Source organism: Mugil cephalus, chromosome 23 (assembly GCF_022458985.1).
Source record: "Mugil cephalus isolate CIBA_MC_2020 chromosome 23, CIBA_Mcephalus_1.1, whole genome shotgun sequence".
NCBI lineage: Eukaryota > Metazoa > Chordata > Actinopteri > Mugiliformes > Mugilidae > Mugil > Mugil cephalus.
Window position 1 is genome coordinate 15,121,425 of NC_061792.1, and position 16,818 is coordinate 15,138,242.

The 16,818-nt window shown below is 41.7% G+C and overlaps 2 protein-coding genes across 3 annotated transcripts in view; one reads left to right on the top strand and one right to left on the bottom strand.

Annotated features, from left to right (window-relative positions):
* The window catches only part of LOC125000655 (activin receptor type-2A-like), a 42,186-nt gene extending 29,785 nt beyond the window's left edge, over positions 1 to 12,401 (top strand). Inside the window, exons 5-11 of the mRNA XM_047576261.1 lie at positions 1,089 to 1,232; positions 1,333 to 1,476; positions 3,052 to 3,197; positions 3,516 to 3,630; positions 4,460 to 4,598; positions 4,699 to 4,829; positions 5,953 to 12,401. Of these exons, the coding sequence (XP_047432217.1) occupies positions 1,089 to 1,232; positions 1,333 to 1,476; positions 3,052 to 3,197; positions 3,516 to 3,630; positions 4,460 to 4,598; positions 4,699 to 4,829; positions 5,953 to 6,147 (1,014 nt within the window). The 3' untranslated portion in view covers positions 6,148 to 12,401. The remainder of the gene's footprint in view (positions 1 to 1,088; positions 1,233 to 1,332; positions 1,477 to 3,051; positions 3,198 to 3,515; positions 3,631 to 4,459; positions 4,599 to 4,698; positions 4,830 to 5,952) is intronic.
* A 265-nt stretch (positions 12,402 to 12,666) lies between these two features.
* On the bottom strand, positions 12,667 to 16,367 carry orc4 (origin recognition complex, subunit 4). Of its 2 annotated transcripts, none has more exons than XM_047576274.1 (13): positions 16,279 to 16,367; positions 15,478 to 15,541; positions 15,326 to 15,402; positions 15,003 to 15,093; positions 14,859 to 14,934; positions 14,706 to 14,791; positions 14,584 to 14,632; positions 14,350 to 14,501; positions 13,991 to 14,251; positions 13,810 to 13,918; positions 13,178 to 13,273; positions 13,029 to 13,096; positions 12,667 to 12,942 (listed from the first exon to the last, which is right to left on the bottom strand). In XM_047576274.1, the coding sequence occupies exons 2-13, from the start codon at positions 15,532 to 15,534 to the stop codon at positions 12,760 to 12,762; spliced, it is 1,305 nt and encodes a 434-aa protein (XP_047432230.1). In that variant the 5' UTR covers positions 15,535 to 15,541; positions 16,279 to 16,367; the 3' UTR covers positions 12,667 to 12,759. The 2 variants fall into 2 exon arrangements, with proteins under 2 accessions (XP_047432230.1, XP_047432231.1); XM_047576275.1 differs by lacking the exon at positions 16,279 to 16,367 and adding an exon at positions 16,139 to 16,268.
* Between the last annotated feature and the right edge of the window lie 451 nt (positions 16,368 to 16,818).

Consider the following 16,818-nt stretch of genomic DNA (forward strand, 5'->3'; position numbering starts at 1 on the left):
TCAAAGGCCCCCCCCATCCGTCATGTGCTAGTCTTTCTCCTCCACCTTTTATCCTTCTGGAAATGCGACTCCCCTTCGCTGCATGCTCCTTTTTTAACCTTCCCCGCTCGGTCCCATGTGAAAGTGATCAGCTTAATCCCGATCACCAGCTGTGTTTAACCTACTTTGGATCCCGGTGCACGCGGCTTCTTTGCTTTCACTTTTGTTTTTGCGTGGGATTTAGCATGAGCGCAGAGCAGAGGAGCACGCATGACCCGACGTTAAACAACAGATACGTAAACGTATTGATACAGGATTAGTTTTACCTGGGACCTGGTCTCACCTCCTACGTCTGGGTTTCATGTGGTTCATTCACACGGGATGAACATTAAACATCTATTAACTTAAAATGAAACCATTAATGCTTGATTTAAGTTAAGAGTTCATCAACACGCACCTTAGCATCTGAAAACGAGATGATTAGCTAATGTTATTGCTGTAATGCTAAACTTAATTTAACTGATTGAACCAACTCTAGAGTTATTTACAGTGATGAGATCACACAAGGCAGGAATTTATAAAAAAAAAATAGTTTTAATTGTAAAAAAAATATAAACTATTAGAAAAACAGTTTGTCTATGTTTTGGTTTTACCAGGCTATTGTTTTAGCCGTTAGCCGTTAGCCGTTAGCCGTTAGCGCGACATGTGCATGTAGTTCCCATATAACACATGAAAAACTTAAATCACACTAGAACAGCATAAATTCTGTCTGTGCGACCGAATTAGTGCAACAAAAACGAATGAACTGAATATCACAGGAGCCTCTAACTAACTGTTTACACACGGGGCGGCCATCTTGGAAACTCAACTCGGGCGTAGTGACCCACTTTCCCGACTTTCCAGTTGTAAATACACGGAGACCACAGACGAACCTCCGACTTTATTCCAGATGAGTGAAGGTTCCCAGATAAAACTAGTCCTGTGAGAGTAGAGCTAACGAAGCTACGCTAATAGCCGTTAAGTATCGGCGAGATACGAGTTGCTATGGCGACTGCTAATGGTGCTATCTTAATGCGAGAGGTTTGTTTGTTCTTTCTCGGTGTTTGCAGGATCCCGGACCCTCGCCCCCGTCCCCGGTTCTAGGACAAATCCCCCTGCAGCTGATCGAGGTGAAAGCCAGGGGGCGCTTCGGCTGCGTGTGGAAAGCTCAGCTGCTGAACGACTACGTGGCCGTGAAGATCTTCCCCATTCAGGTACGTCTGTTTATTTATTTATCTATTTATTTATTTATCTATTGTTTTTGATGGACGGGGTGAAGTAACCGTGTCCCCCGTCCCGACCCCGTCTCTGCAGGACAAGCTGTCCTGGCAGAACGAGTACGAGATCTACAGCGTGTGCGGCATGAAGCACGACAGCATCCTGCACTTCATCGGCGTCGAGAAGAGGAACAACAACCTGGACCTGGAGCTGTGGCTCATCACGGCCTACCACGACAAGGTTCGCACAACTACACAACTACACAACTACACAACTACACTCAGCTACACGCAGCTACACAACTACACGCAGCTACACAACTACACACAGCCCCGAGACAGCTACACAACTACACACAGCCACATAACTACACGCAGCTACACGCAGCTACACAACAACACGCAGCCCCGAGACAGCTACACAACTACATACAGCTACACAACTACATACAGCTACACAACTACACACAACTACATACAGCTACACAACTACATACAGCTACACAACTACACACAACTACATACAGCTACACAACTACATACAGCTACACAACTACACACAGCTACATACAGCTACACACAGCTACACGCAGCTACACAACTACACGCAGCCCCGAGACAGCTACACAACTACACACAGCTACACAACTACACACAGCTACACAACTACACGCAGCTACACAACTACATGCAGCTACACAACTACACAACTACACAACTACACAACTACACGCAGCTACACGCAGCTACACAACTACACACAGCTACACACAGCTACATACAGCTACACAACTACACACAGCTACACTCAGCTAGACACAACTAGACACAACACATGTTTACACTCAGCTGCCTTAGCATCAGGCTAACACTTCTTCTACTTCTTCTTCTACTATTTCTTCTACTTCTTCTTCTCCTTTTTCTTTATCTTCTGCTTCTTCTACTATTTCTTCTACTTCTTCTTCTACTATTTCTTCTACTTCTTCTACTATTTCTTCTTCTACTACTTCTCCTTTTTCTTTATCTTCTCCTTTTTCTTGTTTTCTTCTACTATTTCTTCTACTTCTTCTACTATTTCTTCTACTTCTTCTCCTATTTCTTCTACTTCTTCTCCTTTTTCTTTGTTTTCTTTTAGTACTTCTTTTTTTTCTTTGTCTTCTTCTGCTTCTCCTTTTTCTTCTTCTCCTTTTTCTTTGTTTTCTTTTAGTACTTCTTTTTTTTCTTTGCCTTCTTCTGCTTCTCCTTTTTCTTCTCCTTTTTCTTCTTGTGCGGTGGTGAAGAAGAAGAAGAAAATAAGGAGAAGAAGGAAGTAGTCATACAAGAAAAGATTTTAGGACATTTAACATCACATATTATATTATATTATATTATATTATATTATATTATATTATATTATATATTAACTAAAAGACTTAAAGTTTTTCTTATTTCCTCTGTGGATATTATGTTATTATATTTTATATATTTAGAACCAAGCTACGCTGTAAAGTTGTAAACGAGTGTGTTTGGCGTCTCGACAGCTGATCTAGAGTCACTTTTTATTCATGTATTTGTTGTTTACCTGGGTTTTTAACGTTGGACGGAGCATTTTACCTTGTTCTGGTTTAACTCGAGGAGTAAATCTGTCAGAGAGACGTCCTGTGACCTCACAGAGAAGCTCCCGGTGGTGAATCGTGTGTTGGTGCTGCCCTCTAGTGGCGGCTCCCAGCGCCTGCGCTCCGGCTCAGTGACCTTGTGTTGTTGTTGTTGTGGTTATATAAGAGCAGAGACGTTGTGTAGAGGATGAACATGTGTGTGTTTGTGTGTTTGATGCCAGGGCTCCCTGACCGACTACCTGAAGGCCAACGTGGTGTCGTGGAACGAGCTGTGTCACATCGCTCAGACGGCGGCTCGAGGCCTGGCCTACCTGCACGAAGACATCCCGGGACACAAGGACGGCCACAAGCCCTCCATCGCTCACAGGTAGGACACGCAACACACTCACAACACACTCACAACACACTCACAACACACTGACAACACACTGACAACACACTCACAACACACTCACAATGCACTCACAACGCACTCACAACACACTGACAATGCACTCACAATGCACTCACAACACACTCTAAACGCGCTCACAACACACTCACAACACACTCACAACACACTCACAACACACTCCTTTCCTTGCTGTGTTCTATTCTACAGTGTCATATTATTGTCATTATTATTGTTGTTATTATTGTAATATTATAATAAGTGTGTGTGTGTGTGTGTGTGTGTGTGTCTCAGGGACATAAAGAGTAAGAATGTGTTGTTGAAGACCAACCTGACGGCCTGTATCGCAGACTTTGGCCTCGCTCTGAAGTTTGAGGCTGGGAAGTCTGCAGGAGACACTCATGGCCAGGTATGAAAGGGTTATTAAAGGGTTAATAAAGGGTTTATTAAAGGGCTAATAAAGGGCTAATAAAGGGTTAATAAAGGTTAATAAAGGTTAATAAAGGGCTAATAAAGGGGTTATTAAGGGGTTAATAAAGGGTTAATAAAGGGTTATTAAAGGGGTTATGAAAGGTTTATTAAAGGGATAATAAAGGGTTAATAAAGGGGTTATTAAGGGGTTATTAAAGGGGTTATTAAAGGGCTATTAAAGGGGTAATAAAGGGTTATTAAAACGTTATTAAAAGGTTAATAAAGGGTTATTAAAGGGGTTATTAAAGGGCTAATAAAGTGGTTATTAAAGGGCTAATAAAGGGGCTATTAAAGGGTTATTAAGGGGTCATTAAAGGGGTCATTAAAGGGGTATTAAGGGGCTATTAAAGGGTTATTAAAGGTTTATTAAAGGGCTAATAAAGGGTTATTAAAGGGTTTATTAAAGGGCTAATAAAGGGGTTATTAAAGGGTTATTAAGGGGTTATTAAAGGGTTATTAAAGAGCTAATAAAGGGTTATTAAAGTGGTTATTAAAGTTTTATTAGTGTTATTAAGGAGGTTATTAAAGGTTTATTGAAGGTTTATTAAAGTAGTTATTAAAGGGTCATTAAAGGTTTATTAAAGGGCTAATAAAGGGGTTATTAAAAGGGGTTATGAAAGTTGTATTAAAGGGGTTAGTAAAAGGGTTATTAAAGGGTCATTAAAGGGGTTATTAAAGGTTTATTAAAAGCGTTATTGAAGGTTTATTAAAGGTTTATTAAAGGGGTTATGACCTCTGACCTCTGACCTCTGACCTGTGACCCGTAGGTGGGAACCCGGCGCTACATGGCGCCCGAGGTGCTGGAGGGAGCCATCAACTTCCAGAGGGACTCGTTCCTGCGCATCGACATGTACGCGTTCGGCCTGGTGCTGTGGGAGCTGGCGGCGCGATGCACGGCCGCAGACGGTGACGCCTTTAAAACCCTTAAAACCCTTTCAAACGCGTTTAAACTCACAGTCAGCTGGTTCTAACGTTGTCTCCGTCTCCGTCTCCGTCTCCGTCTCAGGCCCCGTGGACGAGTACATGCTGCCCTTTGAGGAGGAGGTGGGACAGCACCCGTCTCTGGAGGACATGCAGGAGGTGGTGGTTCACAAGAAGCTGAGGCCCTGTCTCAGAGACTGCTGGCAGAAACACACCGTGAGTACACAACGACACGACAACGCAACACGACAACACAACACAACGACACGACAACACAACACAACGACACAACACAACACATCACAACACACACAACATAACAATACCACAACAACATGACAAACACGACAACACATCAAACACAACGACAACACAACACAACGACACGACAACATGACACAACAACACAACACGACAACACAACAATACCACAACAACACAACAACACAACACAACAAAAACACAACACAACACAACACAACAACACGACAACACAACAAACACATCAAACACAACAACACATCAAACACAACACATCAAACACAACAACACAACACAACGACACGACAACGCAACACATCAAACACAACACATCAAACACAACAACAACACAATACATCAAACACAACAACACGACACAACACAACAATACCACAACAACATGACAAACACAACAACACAACAACACAACACAAACACAACACAACACAACAACACGACAACACATCAAACACGACAACACGACACAACACAACAACACGACAACACGACAACACAAACACAACAACATAACACAATAACACAACACAACAAACACATCAAACACAACAACACATCAAACACGACAACATAACAAACACAACAACACAACACATCACAAACACAATAACACACACAACACAACACAAAACAACAACACAACACAACAACATAACAAACACAACAACACGACAACAACACGACGACACAACACAAACACAAACACAACAACACCACAGACGCAACGCAACACGACATTTATCACACCTTCCTTCCTCTGTTCCTTCCTTCCTTCTTTGCTTCCTTCCCTCCTTTCCTTCCTTTATTTCTTTCCTTCCTTCCCTCCCTGATTTCTTTCCTTCCTTCCTTCCTTCCTTCCTTCCTTCCTTCCTTCCTTTCCTTCCTTCCTTCCTTCCTTCCTTTGTTCCTTTTCTTCCTTTCCTCTTTCCTTCCTCCCTCCCTGATTTCTTTCGTTCGTTCCTTCCTTCCCTCCTGTTCTTCCTTTACTCCTTCCTCCCTCCCTCATTTCCTTCCTTCCTCTCATCCATCCCCCCCCCTGTATTATAACCCCCCCCCCCAGGGCCTGGCGATGCTGTGTGAGACCATAGAGGACTGCTGGGACCATGAGGCTGAGGCTCGTCTCTCCGCCGGCTGCGTCGAGGAGCGAATCGGGCAGATGCAGCGCCAGGCGCCCGCCATCGGCCCCGAGGAGATCGTCACCGTCGTCACCATGGTGACAAACGTGGACCTCCCCCCCAAGGAGTCCAGCTTATGATCGGCCAATCGACTCGCAGGAAGGAAGAAAAAAAAAAAAAAAAAAAAAAATGGCCGACCCTGGTTGGTTGGCGCCGTTGTCGTCGTCTAATTTTTTTTGTCTTTTCTCTCTTTCATTTTGAGTTTTTTGGTTTAGTTTTGTTCCTTTAAGTGCGGGCCGCTACTTCAGGAAACACCCTGCGCCCCCCCCCAGCCTCACCCAGCCTCACCCAGCCCCACCTCACCCCCCCCAACCTCACCCCCCCCTCACCGCATCACTCGATGAAATCCACCTCATTTTGATATTATGTGTGCCTGAGGAATTTTTTAAACAACATTTTAAAAACGGGTCCCGATCCCGCGCAGATGACGATGATTCAGGACGACGACGACGACACTCAACACTTTTATCATGTATTGGTTTTATACACACACACACACACACACACACACACACATATATATATATTTAAATATATGTGTGTATTTAAATATATATATACACTATATATATATATATATATATATATATAAATGTGTAGGCGGGCGACCTGAGAACAAGAGGAGACGGGAAAAATTACACAAAACTTTCATTTTAGTGTAAAAAAACAAAAACAAAAAAAAGGACAATGAACACATTTGCTGTTTTTTCTTTTTTTTTTTTTTCTTGTGTGCATTTTATTATTTTTATTCTTATTTTTTTTTTGAAGACTATCGTTCTGCCAATAAGCAACGGCTTCTGAATGTTTATAGTGTAATGCTGCTGTACATAGTGTATTATGGACCCAGACAACTTGGTAATCAAGCTTATTTTAAAGGGGGGAGGGGGTGGGAGACGTGGGGGAGGGAGGGGGGGGGGGGGGGTCCATTTTCAAGCATTACGACGAGAAAAAAAAAAAAAAAACAACGGAAAAACTAAAAAAAAAAGAAAGAAACCATAAACCTCCTTCAACCAGGTATACCTCAGTTCAGATGGACACAGTTTAATTAAATTAGTCCCTGTTCCCTGTTTACGGTCGTAGTTCACACTTCTCTCCCCGACTCCTCGTCCCGATCGCGGGCGAAGACGTCGGATATAAAAAAAAAAAACGCCTCGACGCACACGACGTGGCCATCGCCCGGTTTCCCCCTCCCCTCTCTCCGTCTGATTTATTTTTATTTTTCTTGTTTTTATTCTTCTCTCTTCGCTGATAAAAGCGGGATTTTAAAAAAAAAAAGAAAAGAAACAACCTTCCCCCCCCAAATAATGATAATAATAATTATAATGATGATGATGATGAAGAAGAAGTTGTCGTTTATTATATTTTATTTTATTTTTTTTCTGGTTTGCCGTGTCAACTTGTCGACAGGGGGGTAAATATCTTTAATTTGTTTTTGGTCATGAGATCTGGATATTATGAATTTATATATCTCTCTCTTGTGAAATCAGTTATGTGTTGTCTTGATTCTATTTAGAAACTTTGTTTTTAGGACAATTTCCAGGTGTTACCCCCTAACTTTGGATTATTTTTTTTTCTTTTTTATTATTATTATTTTTGAGCCAGCTTGCGTTTGATTTGATTGCACACACATCTGGATTACTATCAAAGAGTTTCTGCTCTATCTCTGTCTCTTTTGATACACCTCAGGAATATTTGCCACATCCTCCACTACATCCTCATCCTCACTTGAACCCGGAGCGCCACCTCCCGTCTCCACCGTCTCTTTCTGTCTTTTCTCTTCACTTTAAGTTAACACTAATCCCGGTGGTAAATTCAAACCTGGTTGTTCTTGTTAGCTGCCATCTCTGGACATCTAGTCTCCGAAAAATGATTGAAGGGCGTCTGGACTTGTCGGGTTCCTGGTTCTAAAAGACCGGTGGTGTCCAGGAAGAGATTAACCTGGGTCTAAAGAGGGGTGGTTGCTGGATGTAACCCCAGTTCTACGAGTGTATACCCTTTAGCTTAAACCTCCCAGACTCCACTCATGTGAGTTTCAAGTTGGCGCCGCCCACAAATGTCTTCTAATAGAAGCTGAAACTTCCCACCAGTCATTTAAAGAGTGATAGTTACTGGATGTAACCCCAGTTCTGTGAACCTGTGCAGGTTCAGACTCCACTCATGTGGGTTTCAAGTCGGCGCCGCCCACAAATGTCTTCTAAAGAGTGGTAGTTACTGGATGTAACCCAAGTTTTATGAGTGTATACCCTTTAGCTAAACCTGTGCAGGTTCAGACTCCGCTCAGGTGAGTTTCAAATTGGCACCGCCCACAAATGTCTTCTAATAGAAGCTGAAACTTCCCACGGATCATTTATAGAGTGATAGTTACTGGATGTAACCCAAGTTCTATGAGTATATACCCTTTAGCTAAACCTGTGCAGGTTCAGACTCCAGTCAAGTTGGCATCACCGACAAAATTTTCTTCTCATAGAAGCTTAAACTTCCCACTAGTCATTTAGCCACTTCTACAACTCCAGTTTAGAAAGAAATCACTGAAACAAGCTCAACCAGACTTATCGGGTTTGGTTTCTGGTTCTGAAAGACCAGTTGGGTTTTAATTGTAACGTCTGCTGGTGGCGTCCATCAGAAGCTAACGTGACTAGTGTCTATTTGGACGTTGGACGACGTTTGGTGCAGATTAACCTGGGCGTAAAGAGTGGTGGTTACCAGATGTAACCCCAGTTCTAAGAGTATATACCCTTTATCTAAACCTATAGACTGGAGTCAAGTTAACACCACCAGTCATTTAGACCTGGAGGAGCCACATCTACAAGTCCAGTGTGCCAAGAAATCATTGAAACAAGGTCAACTGGACTTATCGGGTTTCTTCAAAAAAAAAAAAAACATTGTGGCACTAGATCTACAGAAGCTACTTGGATGAAAAGTCTTCACTAAACCCTACAAGTCCAAGTTCCTTTGTTTTTATTTATTTTTTAAATTGTTTTCTGGATATATACGCTGAGCTGGACGGGAATGGGAACCTTCAGCCATCAGCGGTTTAAGCAATCTACTTTTCTTTTTCTTTTTTTTTTAGCGTGTCCGTTTTGAGGCTTTCTTTGTGGTGGAACTTTTACCAACTCGCTTAGCTCTAGGTTTAACTATTTTCCCACAATGCACAGGGGTTAAAAGACTTTTTTATTATTTTTTTTTTTTAACCCGCCAACACTAACCAACCAACAATCTCCCTCTTTCATCCTGGTGCCATTTCGACGCATCCATGATAGTTAACTCTTGTAGATGTCAGGCAAAACGGATGTATCTGCCCACGTTGTTAAAGACAACAACGGCGGCAGTGTTTTCTTTTTTTTTTTTGGTTTTATTTTTAGTCTTTTATTTCCTTCTGAGGGACGTTAAACACTGGTGCCGGCAGACCTGCAGTCTCTCCTCAAGCTTTGGGACGGTTTCACCGGACGCAGTTTGAACCGAAAAGGAACTTTTCAGGAGAATACGCAATTGTACACAAAACTCCCCCCGAAACTGAAGTTATTTTTGACCAAATTGAACGCCAACGAAAAGGAAACAGGAACTAGCAGAGTGGAGAAGGTACCATGTCCGTATTAGCTTGAGATTTGGTTATTATTTTTAGCGCACAATATCGCAACAACGCAGCAAACCTGAAGGAAGTTTAAGCCATCGTCTTGTTCTTTGCTTACTTGTAGCACGAGTACAATATGTGCATTGATATCGCTTCCTTACGCCGCCGCCGCCGTTCAGTCAGGGAACGATCAAGTTATCGCAAAACCCCAGCAAACCCTTCAATAAGTACTACCTCACTCGCAGGGATTTCTTTTGGGGGCTAGAGTAGGAGTGTGGCAAATAAACCAAAACCAGAACCAGGTTCCTGCAGCAGTAAAGTCCCACGTTCTTGAAAATTAAAGCTTAACAGAAGTTTCCTGGTCATAAATACTAAATACTGACCGACACAGACGTAAAGAACCAGTATTACCCCCTTTTTTTTGTCCCAAATGTTTGTGTCCTCAGATTTACTCATCAGTATTTCAGCCGCCAACTGGATTTACTTTTTATTTGAGCCTCCAATCGTTGGTTGGTCACCTGCCAAAGTGGCCGACAAACCAATCCGCCACAGCTACGACGACTTGGTAGCATTTGGTTTTATCGGTCACGTCTAATCATCCAGTGTTGGGAGTTTAAACTGCGCTCGGGAAACCGACCCCAAACCGACAAATACCATTCAGGGATTCAGTACTATGCTTTTCTAAGTTCTAGCGAGTTATATGCAACCAGTGCCGCAAACTACCCTACACCTCTGTAGGACCAGCTGCAGGAGTGACTTTCAATACACAAACAAACAAACACAAATAACTTGTAGCATTTTAATTTTTCTTTTCTTTTCTTTTTTTTTTTTGTTTTTTTTTTTGTTTTTCTGGAAAATCCGTGACCTTGCATATTGATATGTTGTATTTATTTTTTAATTTACTGGCCTGAGGTTTTTTCGGGGATCAGAGCTCAGGTGCAACTCAGAATAACGTTGTAAGAGTTGGCACGGTTTATGGTTGTCGGGGAGGGGAGGGGAGGGGAGGGTGGGCGTTCAGTTGTAATTCAGGAAAATAGTTTTAATTGAAAAAAAAAAGAAAAGAAAAGATATAAACTGTAACATGCTTTTTTTTTCTATTCAGTCTGTGGACAAAAAACGACCGAGAATGAATGTTTCTTCAGAGACCTGGGTTCCAGTGTTGTGTTGACGGATTGAGCCCGGCCCCGTGTACCTTTAGAGGGCTTTGCGTTATGGCTGGTTTCGTGTGATTGTGCCGTGTCCTGTAGAAACTGGTAAAAAAAAAATATATATATATATATAAATTGAAAAAACAACCAACAACAAACAAGCGCATTTGGAAACCAATTCGTACAGGAGCTAGCGCGGCGTTGGGACGACGCCAACGGAGTCCGATTGTACCGAAAAAAAACGCAACCTAGCTCCGTTCTTCTTCATCGAAGCTCAAACAAAACACTAAATTGGAGGCGGCCATTTTTTGTCAATCTTTAAGCATCCCCGAGACGTACGAATGGGTTTCCTCAATGCGTTGACTTTACGGTTTTCTACCACTGGACTTCCTCCGGCCCAGCACCTCACATTGCTGTGCATATAAACTAACAGTGAAACATTTGTGTCTTGTTGCCCCGCCCCCCTCCCCCCTCTTACCACCACTATTTTAAACCGTCTAGGATCTGTACAGACATGAGAACATAAATACCTGTATCAACTATATACTCTGAATCTTTATAAGTGCGTGTTGAACTTCAGTGTTTCCTCGACATTCATCTATACTTTATATTTTATTTTATTTTTTTTTTTTTCTAAATCCCTTTCACTTTGCGTAAAGAATATCTTTTAAAGTTGAGCTTGTGTTTAAGCTGAAAGCTAGAGGCTCATTGTAAAAGCACTTAAGGGTTCATCAGCAGAAGGAGAAGAAGAATCACACCAGGGCGTTCCTCAGGGCGCCTATTTGGATCCCCTAACTTTTTTTTTTTTTTTTTTTTTTTTGTCAAAAACAAAAAAAAACAAAACCTTGAGGCTCTTTAAGAGCAGTTGCAATACTTCTTTTATGTGATAATGCAATCATCCACTACAGGTATTTCATTCCAGCATCTCAATCACCATCTTTTACCCCCCCCTCCCCTCGCCCACCCCCCACTACGAATTTTAGAGGAAACATTGAACTCCAGTGACCTCGCCGCTCAGACTTTTATCTTTTAAGATACGTCTTGGTTGCCAGGTCTGACAATTTCTACGAGAACACTACTTCTTTTTTTTGTTGTTTTTTTGTTTTGACCCTACATTTCTGGATGCTCTCGAGTTGCAGCGCTAATCCAGGATCTGACAACGAACTCTGTACTGGTGACGGGGGGGAGGGAGGGAGGGAGGGAGGGAGGGAGGGAGGGGGGGAGAAACTAATCCATGTGGGAAACGAAAAAAAAAGAAAATGTTTCTTTACTCCTGATATATGTGACTACTATTATGTTTTTATGATGTTACTGAGGAAAAAAAATAAATGTGAAAATAGAAATTTTAAGGTCGGGGAATTTCAAACTGGAAACTGTAAAGCATCCCGCTGTTTTTTTTTTTGTTTTTTGTTTTGTTTTTTCTCTTGTTTCTGTTTTGACCTCCCGGAGAATCATTAGCGAAAGGAGGAAGTATTAAAGCAGACATTTAAAAAGAGGAGGCAGAAAAAAAAAAGAAATAACTGGATCCCTGATCAGCGCTGCGACTCTGGGCTAATGGTTTTTATCAGCTGAAGTGACCCACATGATGTAAATAAATGTGTTTTTAGATTGTGAATGTGGTTTTTCTTTTTCTTGTTTTTTTTTTTTTTAAAAAAAGAAACTGCTCAAAACAAGAAATTTTGTCTGGATGTTTATAAAATATATAAAATTGACTCATTTCAGGTAAGATCCATTGAGAGCGAATGAATATTTCTTTTAAAAATCGACTTTTAAAGTGAGGTCCGTGTTCTGTCCAGGTGCAGGCGTCCACCACTAGATGGCAGCATTCAGCAGCTTCACACTCTTAATGATTTAATCAAAAGGTAATTTAGACAATTAGACAAGTTTTAACTTTTATTCTGTGATAAATTATAATTTACACACAAATGTGGAAGACGTGGTTTGATTTTTAGCTGATATTCAGGAACTTAAATCTATCCGAAGGCCGACATGGCCCACTGCTTGACGTCCGTGGGGCATTGTGGGTACTTCTGCAGGGCCTCCATGATCTGACTGTGGTCCAGCATGAGCCTCATGAGCTGATACTCCCTCTGAGTTTTGGCCGAGGAGCCGTCGGCCGGACGGATCAACTCCAGCTGCTGCAGATGCTCGAAGGCCTGAGGGACGACACAAACGCAGGGTTAGTCGCAGCTGAACGCCGCCTCCTTCTTCTTCTTCTGGTGTTTTAAAGAAAGCGACAAACCTTCATGACGACCGGCTGCTCAAACTTGTACATGGAGTTCGACTTCCTCTGCAGGAACTTCTTAAACTCTAGGAGGTAGAAAAAGATTATTTTTTTTTCCATCTTTCCTCTAAACTTCCTCCTCTTCTTCTTCTTTAATATTCACGCACCGTTGTGAACCATCTGGAGGTTGAACGGTTCTCCTTCATACACGTCGTTGAGGTGTTTCATGGCGATGATTAGACACAGCTCCAAGATGGAGAGTCCTGAACGGAGGAAACAAAAGGACAGACGCTTAGAAGTTAATGCACCAACATGAGGGACAGCAGCCGCTTTTTGAACCAAGCAAACGCTGCAACTTGATTTGATTCCTGCAGAACTAAACCACTCAGAGTGATTCTGACGCTTCTGTGATAGAAACGTCAGAGTCTTGTCTTTAAAAAGAGACCGAGACCATGAATGAGCTCCAACATATTCACGAGCAGCGTTCATTTACTTTGGATATATCGTAAATTTAAGTTTGTTTTTTTTTTTTTGCAAAAAGGCTGAAATGATGAGAAGTTAATGCATTGAAAAGAAAAAAGCCTCAACGCTTATTACCTCTGCAGAGTTACAGTATTTTTTGCAAAAAGGCTGCAATGATACGAGGTTAAAAAGACTCAAAAGAACCAAATCACACACGTGCAATAGAAATATCGTCCTTGTTTACGTATTCGTTAAAGAAAATGAGCCAATATTACACGTCTAGATTAAAGAAGTTCACATCTAAAGAGTCTGAGCTGTAATATTTTCTCGTATTCACCGTGGAGCATGTTGGCCTTGGCGTCGGCGAGACACGTGCGGCTGGCGTCCAGGAGGTCGGCTGGTTTGATGACGGGTTTGGAGACGGAGACGCGACTCAGACACGACATCTGGACAGAGACGGTTGTTAGATTATTATCAGATTATTATTATATTTCGAAGGCGGGTGAGTTTATTCTCACCAGCAGCGCGTGCAGAGAGCGCAGGTCTGTGCTGGAGTTGAAGTGTCTCCTGAAAACCTCCTCGGCCGCCCGGTCTTCGCACAGCGACCGGACGCTGGCGTTCCACTCCTCGGCGAACTGGGCGTCCTGGAAGTGGCCCGGGAGGCTGAGCTGGGACCGGACCCGCTCCAGGTACCGGGCGAAGGTGGAGCCGCTCAGGAGGTGGATCTGACGGTGGGAGAACCGAGACTTGACCCGCTTCTCCAGCAGCTCCAGGACGTCCTAAAGAGCAGCAGAGGCGGGTTAACAGGGGGACGGGGGACGGGGGGGGGGGACGTTTGTCCCTTTGCGGTGATGAGTTGCTGTTTGAGAAAAGTCACCAGTCTGCAGGTGACGCCGACCACGGCGACGGGCGTCTGCGCCGACTGGGACACGTCCAGCAGGTTGTAGAGCAGCGTCTGGTTCTTGTGGTGGGCGAAGAGGTCGAACTCATCCAGGACGAACAAAACCGGGCGGCTGCTGCTGCGGTCGCCTTCAAAATAACATAAAACGTAAAACGTGAAGAAGAAAATGAGGCTGAATTCAGCTTCGAATCCTCTGAAACGGTGTCTGACCTTTTTTTAAAGCCTCCAGAAGAAACGCCAGGTTTTCTGCAAAGCTTCCCTGAAACGAGAAAATTTTTATTTTATTTTTTTTAAAGAGCAGAATCGTCCCAAAGCTGCAGGTGAAAACTTACAAACACTTTGTCGCCCACAACGTTTTCCAGGTGGAGTTGTCTGGTTATTTCTTTTAAGGCGATTCTGTCGTCAGTTTGCAGGAGACCTGAGAGGAAACAAACCTCAACATCCGGACCAGCAGGAACGTGCTACGTTTACAATCATGTATTTACCGTTGAGATGAACCTGTAGAAGGTTTTTTTGTGCGTCTTTCTCCTGCAGCAGGTCCCTCAGCACACACTGCAGCAGCTGCAACACAAAACGGGATTTAAACACAGCTCCACAACAACAACAACAACATCTTTCCAGGCACTCACCGTTGTTTTTCCGGCTCCTCTGGGGCCGACGATCAGCACCGAGTTGCTCTCCCCGTGGACGGCCGTTCGCTTCAGCAGCTCCAGGAGGTGTCTATGAATACGCACAGGTTTTTACTACAATACCCAGAATGCCTTTCCCCTCCCTCTGCAGCGCCTGCACAACAGCAGATTCAATGCTCATGTTGTGTTTGTCCTAAAAACACTTTAAACTCCAGTTATTTTTTACTAAATGTGCAAATTAAATATGTCACAAAATCAAATCTCATGAATTATTCTTTTTAAATTTGAGGCAAAATAATGAAGGTTAATAAAAATTTGCCTACTTTTGTTGAGATTCTACTCCCTCCAGCTTCCCAGTGTGTTGCTGATGGCAGAACCGCTCCCTCAAAATCTGCTGAACCTGTAAATAAACGTGATTACGGTTTAAATTAAACAAATCTATACATCACAGTGAGTCCGTGTGCTCCAAACAAACCTGTGTGATGCATTCTCCAATCGGCAGATGACCTTCTTTCCCTTTCCTCTTGCTCATGGTGACTCTAAAAACATTTATTAAAATAATAATAATAATAATAAAAATAGACATCAGCAACCCCAAAGTAAAATATATAATTACATATAATTTAATTCTGGATACAATCTACTTTAGGAGCTTGATATTCAGTAAAAATGTAAAAAAATGTAAATGAAATGCACAAAGCCTTTGCACCAAATAACCGAGTTTACACCAAATTCTATTCAAATATTCGTCAAAACAAAATATTTTCGCTTTTAAACATGGTGCATATGCGTTGTAACATGACTTAATCGATGCTATGTAATAGCACTAATCACCTTTCAATTCGGCGTATAGCTGAAGCAAGAAATTAAATTTATTTGTATATATTTTGCACTTTATTAGCTTGCTAAATCTAATCGGCTTTATTATTTAGCACAAATCGAATGATATGATAAGATTTCTAAAATGTAAGTGTCTTATATGTATGCCGAATTATAAAGTGACTCTTAGTTGCCTATAAAAATAGCACGTTTTACTCATAATTGTATAAATATGTACCGGCAAGGAGCAAAACACTAATCTGTCCTAATTTAAGAAAGGAGTTTGGTAGCTCTCGCTCCAGGCTACAGATCCTCACCGAGGTTCGCTATCAGCGCGCAACAGAAACACATCGGCCCCGTAAGTATTTATTTTTCCAAATAAATCGGACTTTGATAGTGTAGTTAGATAGAATCAGCTGTAAACACACAAACACGCGTGTTTAGCAGCAACACGTACCAGAAACGGGCTCAATCTTCGCGGGAATCCTGGTCTGGCCGCGATGACGACTTCCGGCTTTCTGCGCTCTGATTGGCTGAGGAGGCCGAGACCGGAAGTGGATAGAATTTAACATAATAATAATAATAATAATAGAAAGGTCTTAGATTAAAATAAAATAAAATATAAGTAATGTCTAGAAAATAAAATAGTGTAATATAATAATAATAGAATTTAATTAAATAAACGGAACTGACTCGACACTATAACAATAGTGATAAATAAATAATATTTTGTTTAATTTTAAGCTTATTTTATTGTATCTTTATTTTTACTTGTTGTACATACGAGTGTTTTTATCTGCAACTAATAATAATAATAATATAAATAATAGAAAGGTCATAGATAGAATAAAATAATAAAATATAAGTAATATGTAATAAAATAGTGTAATATAATAATAATAGAATATAATTAAATAAACATAACTGACTTGACCCGATAATGATAAATAATATTTAATATTTTATTTTATTGGATCTTTCGTTTTACTTGTGGTTC